The sequence below is a fragment of the Balaenoptera acutorostrata genome, chromosome 12 (genome assembly GCF_949987535.1).
Source record: "Balaenoptera acutorostrata chromosome 12, mBalAcu1.1, whole genome shotgun sequence".
Lineage (NCBI taxonomy): Eukaryota > Metazoa > Chordata > Mammalia > Artiodactyla > Balaenopteridae > Balaenoptera > Balaenoptera acutorostrata.
In genome coordinates, this window is record NC_080075.1 from 26,985,449 (window position 1) to 26,997,596 (window position 12,148).

A 12,148-nucleotide genomic window follows, 5' to 3' on the forward strand; every position below is an offset into this window, starting at 1 on the left:
GGAATGTTGATGGGAACCAAAGATTTTAAATTAAAGCAGAAACAGCACAGAGGGAAAGCTGCTCAGAGCAGGGCAAAACAAAGTTGATGGTAGCAAATCCTTACATTAACAGACTAAGAAGGAAAGTCAGGCCAGAACAGGGGATCACCAGGAAAGGCAGCTTATCAGAAAAGTCATACTCCGTTTTCTTTCTTTTATTGCCTCTCTGAATACAGTTGGCACTTGACAGTTTTGAATATAAACATTTTAGAAATATGTTTTGGAAATGATGCTTCCTGTAAACAAGAAACCAAAGTGGTTCTCTAGGGGGTTGCTTTTCAGTGTTTTATTCTTTCTAATTTTTAAACTAGGTAGACATTTTACCAGTTAAACATTTTACATGATATCCTCTAAATTGAATCAGAAGGACTCGTTCCTTTGTGTGATATGTAGGTTCTAAGGCAAGGTTGCTTTTCATTTTTACAGTTATTTCCTTCCTAACACAGAGAGCACATTGATCAACAGCCATCGTTCGCTTGTAGATCTTAGCTACCGAAGGAGAAAAAGAAAAAGTCAAGCCCCACATCTCTAATTCCCCATTTAGGGAATTCCCTGGCGGTCCAGTGCTTAGGACTCGGTGCTTTCACGGCCAGGGCCACGCGGCGCGGCAAAAGAAAAAAACAAACAAACATCCACATTTATCGAAAACAATATTGTGGAGTCCTTTGGATTTTCTGACATTTGAAAATCGTTTTTTATTGGATTCTAGGGATGATGGTTTTTTTAGGTTTTGGGATGTCATCTTCTTGGATGTTGAAGATGATTCTAATCTAAGTTCTAGGATAAATACAAAAACCTTCTTGATACTTTTTAAGCTTCCTTTCTGCTTACTATATAAGCTATATTCATTGAAATATATATTTCTCCTAGGCTGAATACCTGTTACTTGCTGGGTAAAAATATGAATGAGCACAATCATGAAACTCTTTTACCCTTATTATTTTCCTGTCTGCTTCGTACCGCTTTTCATTGAAATACTTGTCTATATATGTTGTGGCTACCTATACATTCCACACTTATTGCATTCTGTTGCTTGTTAGGCATTTTTTACTGATATACCTTCTCTGTCTGTATGCATTGGCTAGGAATTCATTCACCTCTATCACCTCTATCGTGTTTTTTGGTTAATAGTATTCACTAAAATAGAGTGGGCAACATTCACTTTCATAATATTGCATGGATGGTACAGAATGTCATTTGTTAGTAAATTCATTAGGCTTTGATACTTGCCACATACCCCAGTTTTCATTAATATCTATGGATTTCTTTTTCGTTATGTAATATGCTTGTCATGATTTTTCTTTGTCTTTCTAGAACTTATTGTATCTTCCTCCATATAAATCATACGCAATATATCAGCTTATTCATCTATTAATTATCACTGCTATTATTATTGGTGGTGGTGTTATAACCACTTCATAGATGAGTAATCTGAAGTAATCAGATAACTTTTCTCTTTCCAAAAGCATTTAAGATACCCACTTTCGGGTAATCATTTTGAGGTAGGATGGGAAACCAGGCTTGAAGAGGGCAAAAATGACTCTTTCAATTCACCAGTTGGACTGAGCTATACGTCAACTCTAGGTAATAGCGTGGGAACTGTACAAGCAAAGGGAGACACTGAAGACGACAATGGTAATAGCCGTACTGTTTTCTAATGGACAAAAAAAATGCCTATATTATAAGTTCTATTTCTCCTGCTTTCTGGCAGTATCATGCTCAGAGTAGAGTCCTGGCAAGGAAGTCAGGATACTGAGGTTCTGAAACCTGGTAATGATACTAACCTAATGAGAGAACTTGAACAAGTCAACCCGACCTCTCTGAGCCTCAGTTTCCTTACTCACGAAATGAGACTGAGAAAACAGAAGTTCTCTAAGGGCCTCCTAGTTCTAAAATGCTTCCAGTCTAGGAAGTAGCATAGAGGTCAATACGAGTGCAGGCTGAAGGGAAAGACAGGGCAGGGAGAAGGTTGCTTCCAGCCTAGAGAACAATGTCTGCACCATACCACTTGGCTCTTCTGCCCATCCGCGCCCAAGATGGGAGCACAGGCAGTTAATACAGAAGACTGGAAAACTGCTCAGTCCTTACAGCCGTCATTAACTGTCTGATTTTGGGTTTCTCAGGAAGTATGGATAGTAGAGCCGTCCTGATAGCAAGAACCTTAAGATAATGCTGTTCCTCAAACGGAGTGAGAATTTCTCAACCTCCCTGAGTTTTTCATGAGCCTCTTGTTCTTCCAGAAAATTTCCAAAATCTATCTCTACTTGGAACTCTAAATTCTCTGCAGCATTCTCTTCCTGTGGTGCGCAATGCAACTTCCCTAACACGAAGTGTCTGCAACTTCTCCAGAGTCTCTGCCCCTGCCGTCAGTTCGGCATCGGCTACCGGTACCTCTTTCCAGACACTCATGGGTAGTGCCTACCTTTACCAACATTCTAGCACGACTATGTTATCTGGAGTTACTGACCACAGCCAGATCTCCACTTCAGCTCCTTCCTATCCAGGTGTTCTTGAGTGGGACATCACAGGAAGCACTGAAAAGAATTCTTCTTCACTCGGAGACTTTACTCTGGCACTCACTGACCGGCACACAGCTGCTTCCTCCGTGTTTATGGCAGCCCAGTATGATAAAACTTCAGACGCCAATAACATGGTCCCTCTCTATCCATCGCTTTCTGCCAGCCTTGCTCAGGGAACACCATCTCAGATTCCAAATCAGGGGCATAGCCGCCTGTCACTTCCCTACCAGGAAGGAAGCCAGGTAGATTACTATAACCAAGGCACCCTGGGGTCTTTACTGTATGGAGAACTTGGCTCCTGCCTGCAATCCTATGGCTCTGTGTCACACACAGGAAGTAGGGCCTCTGTGCAACCAGAAATGGGAATGGGACTAAAGGAGATTCAGTCCACAAATATCCGACCACCAGCTTCCACCTCTGCAATCTGCCACCCTGTGTCTGCTCAACGCATCACAGAAACAAGTTTTCAAGGTGAGTATACAAACGGCAGAGAAAGTTGAAGAATGAGGTCGGCGTTCAAAAATGGGGTCAAATCGACAGCTGGGAAGTGGTGTAGAGACAGGTAGAATTTAGATCCTGAGCCTTTAATAACCACTACCTTCGCTCAGTGCCCTCTGTTTTGAGACTCTATAGAAGAACACCTAGGGCTTCCCTGGTGGCGCCGTGGTGAAGAATCCGCCTGCCAATGCAATGCGGGGGACACGGCTTCGAGCCCTGGTCTGGGAAGATCCCACATGCCGTGGAGCAACTAAGCCCATGTGCCACAACGACTGAGCCTGCATTCTAGAGCCCGAGAGCCTCAACTACCGAAGCCCACGCGCCTACAGCCCATGCTCCGCTACAAGAGAAGCCACCGCGATGAGAAGCCCGCACACCGCAACCAAGAGTAGCCCCCGCTAGCCGTAACTAGAGAAAGCCCGTGCACAGCAATGAAGACCCAGTGCGGCCAAAAAAATAAATACGTAGAATAAATAAGTTCAAACAATAAATAAATAAATAAACATAAATTAAAAAAAAAAAAAAGAACACCTAATGCAGGAGGGAAGGTGGGAGGGCCACTGTAAAGGTCATCTATGCTACATGTACAAGAACCCCGAGAGCACACCAATAGGTACCACATTTTTCACTGCTGTAGCCGATCATTCCCCCTGTACTATACCACACTGTAGCACACCCTTCCCTCATCTACTGCTATAGTCTCTTTGGAAGGTGTTTCAGAACTCTTGTTATGAGAGTGCCAGTTGAACTGTCCTCACTTCCTTCATTTATACCAGGATTTAAGACCTTGTGGTCCGAGATCCTGTCCAGAGAGCAAGCAGGCTAAGACTCTGTCTTTGTTGATACATTTCATCAGAAAGGGCTCTACCCCCTCTCCTAGTTCATGGTGTGAAGTGTTCTTAGCCTCTCAGGAAAGTGGGGAGAACTGAAAGGACTCTAGATGAGAATGCTAGGCTTTGTAAAACATTTCAGTGTTTTAAAAATAAGACTCATTTTGTATTGGACTTATAACAGTCCTATGAAATACAAAGAAAGCCAAGAATCAGTGACATGAAATGATCGCCAGTAAGAATTACAACAGTCACCGCTTACCTCGTAGCATAGGGCACTGTCTATGGTCCTTAAGAAGAGTTAGTAGAAATGCCTTGCCCAGCTTGCCCCTGAACCCCTTGAAAGGTACACGACTGCTGTGTTGGTGTTTAGGGGGAGCATCTCACTTACCAGGGACTGACTTCTCCCTTGATCCCTCTGTAGTGATGGAGACTTCCCTGGTGATGAAAAATTCCCTGGGATTGCAACCTCCAAGCCAGACAGCTTTCCTATGGAATGACAGAGAGCTTGTCAAGATGAAACACCACTCTGCGGGAGAAAGGGAAGAAGAGAATGATGGAAATCGTTTCTGGGAAACGATTTTTACATTATGTTTTGTTTGTTCCTGGTAAAGAAACTGAAATCTTCTTAACATTAAAACAAAATCTAAACCACTAAATTCAATAATACAGGAATATAACTTTTGAAAAAAATTTCTTTGGCTGCGCAGCATGTGGGATCTTAGCTCCCCAACCAGGGATTGAACCCACGCCTGCTGCACTGGAAGCGCAGAGTCTTCACCACTGGACCACCAGGGAAGTCCCAGGAATATCACTTTTAAAGGAGAAGGTATAAACCCCTTGGTTACATGAACTGGAGATTTTTAGTAAGAAGTCAATATATTTGTTGTTAGGCACATTTTATGTTAGGCTGTCTCCCTGCACAGGATGCAGGCGCCTTGAAAATGGAAATCATATCCCTCTAGAGTACGTCCCTCTTCTTTCTGCTTTGCAGTTTGCTGCTCCACTTGTTCAACCCCACCTAGTAATAACCTATACTTCCCTTGTTCCTCTTTTCCCATCTGGAAAACAGACAAACGGCAACCAGACAACGCAAAGGTCTCAACAAATAAGGGATATCCAAAACCAGAGATGGCCAGAACTTCTGGATCCCTCATGAAACCTAGCCCGGTGTTCAGTACGCAGGTATCATTAATACATGCGTGTTGACTGAAACAGTTGAAACTCAATTCTTCCACTTCCCAGTTGAGTTTTAGTCCTCATACAAAACCTGATCATCAAATTCCTTAATGCGAGGAATCACGGTGAAAAATAATATCTGAACTGACTTCTGTCAGATGAGTGAGAACTAAGGTTAATTCAGTGTATCTGAAGCATAGAAAGTGAGGGCACAAGTGGCACAAGATGGGGCTAGAGAAGCAGAGAGGATTCTAGACCACGCAGAGTCTTCAAGGCCAACACTGTGTTTTCTAGTCTCAAAACAATGTTTGTGAGCGATGTTTACGAGCAATGTTCCAACTTGCTTTGAAGGTTTCTTGTGTGAAGAATGGATTGGAAGGAAACAAGATATATGGACACTAGTTAGGACCTAGTCGCAACAGACAGGCAAGTTCAGTATTAGGATGTTGAGGAAGAGCTGACAGATTCCAAAGAAATGCAGGAGATAAACTGAAGCGGGCTTAATGGGGTATGAGATGGAGGAAAGGAAGGTCTTAGGGAACTCAAGGGTTTACCGCACACATGAGCAAAGTCTCAAAGTTCATCATTTGAACGTACAGAGGTAGCTCTCCCAAATGACACCGGTTAGGAAGCAACGGTACGCCCTTCAGCATGCCTAGAGACAACACAAATCAACTGTTTCGATGGAAAATTCGGCGGGACCCTTGACTTCCATGGGAATACAGAGAAAAGAGACACTGATCTGGCTTGCAGGTATATTTAGGAAGTTGTTAGCCTGACATCACATACTAGTATCACGTAAGTAGGCCGTCTGAAGTATGAAGCTTAGGGGAAAAACCCTGAAGAAAACTTAAAAGCTTAAGCCACACCTCTATACTACACCACCTTTCACAATTTCTTCTCAGATAAGCATCATCCCCATCAGTGAAGAAACTCGTATCTCCTAATAGGAAAAACAGGCCTAAGGATTCAATGTGTGCCTTTGGAGGTCCCATCTATGCGATATCTTCCTGGGACCAGAAAAGTCCCCAGGAAGATCAATCTTTGCACCCCTGAAAGCTTACCACCAAGGAAAATGACTAGGTCCATAGATTTCCTCCCTCAAACCAGCTTACCTCACACAGAAATCATTAGCAACTCAGCCCTTACTCACATGATCACAGTCACAAGAGTGGTTAGGGAGAAAAGCACTAACCGGGGGAACTAAAACAGAGGCAATCCAGGCCAAGTTGGGCTGGTGGCAGATATCTGCTCCTTACGCTCGGGTGCATAATGCGACTCACCACAATGCCTTTTTCACAGACCCTTTTGAAAGTTTCTCCACAAAATCCAACAGCTCAACTTAGTTCATGACGCTTCAAGGTCAACGATCGTCAAGAGAAAAACATGCAATATGTCTTACAATGTTGGATTCCTTACCAACAGGACAAGGAAATAGCCATGTAGACAAAACCAGAGCATTTGAACACATCTGTATTCTACAAACACACCAGTGAATGCTATCAATAAGGTACTATGACATAAAACAAAATGAAAACTAGATGTGAGACTGTTCTCTTCAGTGTACAGACTTCGTGGCAGTTGCTCCACTCTCTAGCTACTTATATCGTTAACTCTCTGTTCTGTGAATACAAAATGAGGCCCAAGTGTGTCAACTTGTTTCCCACAGAAACCAAAAAACCTCCATGCATCTCTTTTCTCCTGTGCCCTTTCACCTTACCTGCTCCCAATTCTCCACCAATGTCCTCCTCTTTCTCTAATTATTCTCCTCTTCATTTTGCTTGGCCTTGCACCCAAGCATGCAAGACAGAGAGTCCTAGAGGTCCAAGATTCGAGAGTGGCTGTTTGCAAGGGGGAGGAGATTACAGTAACTGCCACACTGTATATACTTCTGTGCAAAGAAAAAGGGACAGTGTTCAGAACGTCTCTCACATAGAAAAAGAGCTGGATGGCAGGATACCTGTGTGGCCCAAGGAACTAGAGCTAGCAAATTATGGGCCAAAGAATTGCAACCAAAGGCTGGAAGAGGAAAGGTCTGCAACCAGCTCTGTCTCCTAGCTCTCTGGTATTTGCTGCCAACGGGCAGAGTCGATTTCGTGAAGCATCAAGCACTGAAAAGAAGACTCCTGCTGCTGGAAGTTGACAGGAAGTAACATCCAATGCAAGATCAAGGCTTGTCCTAGAAGCAATGCCCATAATGGAAGAAAAAAAAAAAAAAGAAGAAGACGAAGAAAGCGGAAGAGAAATGCTAAGTCGCAAGTCCAACCTGGCCCCCAGCCTAGCCCAGCCCAAGGAAGGCAGGAGTCAAGGAGAAGAAACTCGAAGAGAAGAGCCTTGGACCACAACATTCTCCACAAGGTACACTCAACAAACTTCACCCTACTCTTGAACCAAGCTACAAAAAGAGCTTCTTCATCCCTACTTTTGCTCCTTGAAAGCTGCTATCAGTTCACTCATTAGACACATATGATTTCAGAACAACTGTTAATAGTTCAAACTAGATGGCACTTTCCTTCCTAAGGATATTAATTAAGTTAAGATCTCTATAGCTCTAAGTATATGATACATAAAACAGAATACTCTGTAGAATATAAGTAACTGTTAGTTCATTATATTAATGAACGTCTGTAAGAAACGTTGCAATGATTTCCCTAATGGAAGAGCCTGGGGGAGGTAAGTCTGTCTTCTAGGATTTCCTCCCCAGAGCTCAGAAATGTAGGTGTTGTTTTAGCTCTCCTACACTCTCTTCACCCAACCCCGCCTTCCTCTTGGGGATCGGACCTCCCTATTGGCTAGCTCATACCTTTCAACTGCCTGCTTTGTGACATCACTCTCCTACCAAACCTACTACCACTTGGTAGAGTCTTGGGGTTTCCGTGGAGCTGTTTGGACCAGTAACCAGTGACCTCTGGACTGGACACGTGCGCCGTTCAGCTGCAGCCACTCAGACATCCTCTAGTGTTGTCTCCTCAGCCCTTGTACCTGCAGTTGATGGTTCCTCTTCTCTGACCATGTCAGGTAAGAAAAGACACTTTGGCAAGTTTTGCGTTCGATTTCTTTGGCCCCTAAATTGAGTAGGAGATTCAACATAGCAGGGAATGATGAGGGAAAGTATTGAACTACAAGTCTGGAGACCTAACTTCAGTTTTGACTTGGACGTTTACTATCTGTGTGACTTTGGACGAATCGCTGACTGTCTCACAAAGCCTGCTGCTTTCCTTATCTGTTACGTTAGGATACCACATTGGGTTGATCACTCTGATCCCCTTCCTTTCCAGTATTGAGCCTTAAAGGGTACCCATGGAGAAAATGAAATCAGAGACTTCTCAAGAGGGTTTCAACAGAAACATAGAAAAGCCAGGTGACATAGAAAACTAGCAATATATACCAAGATGTTTCATCTCTAATGGTCTCCCTCCACTAGTACTGCGACCAGCTGAAAAGAGAGAATAGGGAGAGAGGATGGAGAGTACTGGGCTATATAGGGAGGCACAGAGTCAAACGTAAGGAAGTTGAGGATTGTTTTCATTAGCACAGGCCAACAGGAACCAAGAGATGGGAAAAAAAATATAAGAATCAAGAGGGAAAGCATAGAGGGGCTCTCAAGAAAAACGTAGTTTGCAATGGAATGCTGATGGGAACCAAAGATTTTAAATTAAAGCAGAAACAGCACAGAGGGAAATCTGCTCAGAGCAGGGCAAAACAAAGTTGATGGTAGCAAATCCTTACATTAGCAGACTAAGAAGGAAAGTCAGGCCAGAACAGGGGATCACCAGGAAAGGCAGCTTATCAGAAAAGTCATACTCCGTTTTCTTTCTTTTATTGCCTCTCTGAATACAGTTGGCACTTGACAGTTTTGAATATAAACATTTTAGAAATATGTTTTAGAAATGATGCTTCCTATAAACAAGAAACCAAAGTGGTTATCTAGGGGGCTGATTTTCAGTGTTTTATTCTTTCTAATTTTTAAACTAGGTAGACATTTTCCCAATTAAACATTTTAAGTGGCATCTTCTAAATTGAATCAGAAGGACTATTTCCTTTGTGTGATATGTAGGTTCTAAGGCAAGGCTGCTTTTCATTTTCACTGTTATTTCCTTCCTAACACAGAGAGCACATTGATCAACAGCCATCGTTCGCTTGTAGATCTTAGCTACCGAAGGAGAAAAAGAAAAAGTCAAGCCCCACATCTCTAATTCCCCATTTAGGGAATTCCCTGGCGGTCCAGTGCTTAGGACTCGGTGCTTTCACGGCCAGGGCCACGCGGCGCGGCAAAAGAAAAAAAAAAAACAAACATCCACATTTATCGAAAACAATGTTGTGGAGTCCTTTGGATTTTCTTACATTTGAAAATCTTTTTTCGTTGGATTCTAGGGATGATGGTTTTTTGAGGTTTTGGGATGTCATCTTCCTGGATGTTGAAGATAATTCTAATCTAAGTTCTAGGATAAATACAAAAACCTTCCTGATACTTTTTAAGCTTCCTTTCTGCTTATTATATAAGTTATATTCATTGAAATATATATTTCTCCTAGGCTTAATACCTGTTACTTGCTGGGTAAAAATATGAATGAGCACAATCATGAAACTCTTTTACCCTTATTATTTTGCTGTCTGCTTCGTACCGCTTTTCATTGCAATACTTGTCTATATATGTTGTGGCTACCTATACATTCACATTTATTGCATTCTGTTGCTTGTTAGGCATTGTTTACTGATATACCGTCTCTGTCTGTATGCATTGGCTAGGAATTCATTCACCTCTATCACCTCTATCGTGTGTTTTGGTTAATAGCATTCACTAAAATAGAGCGGGCAACATTCACTTTCCTAATATTGCATGGATGGTACAGAATGTCATTTGTTAGTAAATTCATTAGGCTTTGATACTTGCCACATACCCCAGTTTTCATTAATATCTATGGATTCCTTTTTCGTTATGTAATGTGCTTGTCATGATTTTTCTTTGTCTTTCTAGAACTTATTGTATCTTCCTCCATATAAATCAGATGCAATATATCAGCTTATTCATCGATTAATTATTACTGCTATTATTATTGGTGGTGGTGTTATAACCACTTTATAGATGAGTAATCCGAAGTCATCAGATAACTTTTCTCTTTCCAAAAGCACTTAAGATATCCACTTTCGGGTAATCATTTTGAGGTAGGATGAGAAACCAGGCTTGAAGAGGGCAAAAATGACTCTTTCACAATTCACCAGTTGGACTGAGCTATACGTCAACTCTAGGTAATAGCATGGGAACTGTACAAGCAAAGGGAGACACTGAAGACGACAATGGTAATAGCCGTACTGTTTTCTAATGGACCAAAAAAATGCCTATATTGTAAGGTCTATTTCTCCTGCTTTCTGGCAGTATCATGCTCAGAGTAGAGTCCTGGCAAGGAAGTCAGGATACGTAGGTTCTGGAACCTGGTAATGATACTAACATAACGAGGGAACTTGAACAAGTCAACCCGACCTCTCTGAGCCTCAGTTTCCTTACTCACGAAATGAGACTGAGAAAATCGAAGTTCTCTAAGGGCCTCCTAGTTCTAAAATGCTTCCAGTCTAGGAAGTAGCATAGAAGTCAATACGAGTGCAGGCTGAAGGGAAAGACAGGGCAGGGAGAAGGTTGCTTCCAGCCTAGAGAACAATGTCTGAACCATACCACTTGGCTCTTCTGCCCATCTGTGCCCAAGATGGGAGCACAGGCAGTTAATACAGAAGAGTGGAAAACTGCTCAGTCCTTACAGCCATCATTAACTGTCTGATTTTGGGTTTCTCAGCAAGTATTGATAGTAGAGGTGTCCTGATAGCAAGAACCTTAAGATAATGCTGTTCCTCAAACGGACTGAGAATTTCTCAACCTCCCTGAGTTTTTCATGACCCTCTTGTTCTTACAGAAAATTTCCAAAATCCATCTCTACTTGGAACTCTGAAATCTCTGCAGCATTCTCTTCCTGTGGTGAGCAATGCAACTTCCCTAACACGAAGTGTCTGCAACTTCTCCAGAGTCTCTGCCCCTGCCGTCAGTTCGCCATCAGCTACTGGTACCTCTTTCCAGACACTCACGGGTAGTGCCTACCTTTACCAACATTCTAGCACGACTACGGTATCTGGAGTTACTGACCACAGCCAGATCTCCGCTTCAGCTCCTTCCTATCCAGGTGTTCTTCAGTGGGACATCACACGAAGCACTGAAAAGAATTCTTCTTCACTCGGAGACTTTACTCTGGCACTCACTGACCGGCACACAGTTGCTTCCTCCATGTTTATGGCAGCCCACTATGATAAAACTTCAGACGCCAATAACATGGTCCCTCTATATCCATCGCTTTCTGCCAGCCTTGCTCAGGGAACACCATCTCAGATTCCAAATCAGGGGCATAGCCGCCTGTCACCTCCCTACCAGGAAGGAAGCCAGGTAGATTACTATAACCAAGGCACAATGGGGTCTTTACTGTATGGAGAACTTGGCTCCTGCCCGCAATCCTATGGCTCTGCGTCACACACAGGAAGTAGGGCCTCTGTGCCACCAGAAATGGGAATGGGACTGAAGGAGATTCAGCCCACAAATATCCGACCACCAGCTTCCACCTCTGCAATCTGCCACCCTGTGTCTGCTCAACGCATCACAGAAACAAGTTTTCAAGGTGAGTATACAAACGGCAGAGAAAGTTGAAGAATGAGGTCGGCGTTCAAAAGTGGGGTCAAATCGACAGCTGGGAAGTGGCGTAGAGACAGGTAGAATTTAGATCCTGAGCCTTTAATAACCACTACCTTCTCTCAGTGCTCTCTGTTTTTAGACTCTATAGAAGAACACCTAGGGCTTCCCTGGTGGCGCCTGCCAATGCAGGGGACACGGGTTCGAGCCCTGGTCTGGGAAGACCCCACATGCCGTGCAGCAACTAAGCGCATGTGCCACAACGACTGAGCCTGCATTCTAGAGCCCGTGAGCCTCAACTACCGAAGCCCACGCGCCTACAGCCCGTGCTCCGCTACAAGAGAAGCCACCGCGATGAGAAGCCCGCACACCGCAACCAAGAGTAGCCCCCGCTAGCCGTAACCAGAGAAAGCCCG

General features: G+C 43.3%; 1 protein-coding gene across 1 annotated transcript in view; it reads right to left on the reverse strand.

The window, feature by feature from the left end:
• LOC130709433 (uncharacterized) overlaps positions 1-12,148 on the reverse strand; it is a 260,097-nt gene that overhangs the window by 16,609 nt on the left and 231,340 nt on the right. The window contains exon 4 of the mRNA XM_057558686.1: positions 4,278-4,415. Within this exon, the coding sequence (XP_057414669.1) occupies positions 4,278-4,415 (138 nt within the window). The remainder of the gene's footprint in view (positions 1-4,277; positions 4,416-12,148) is intronic.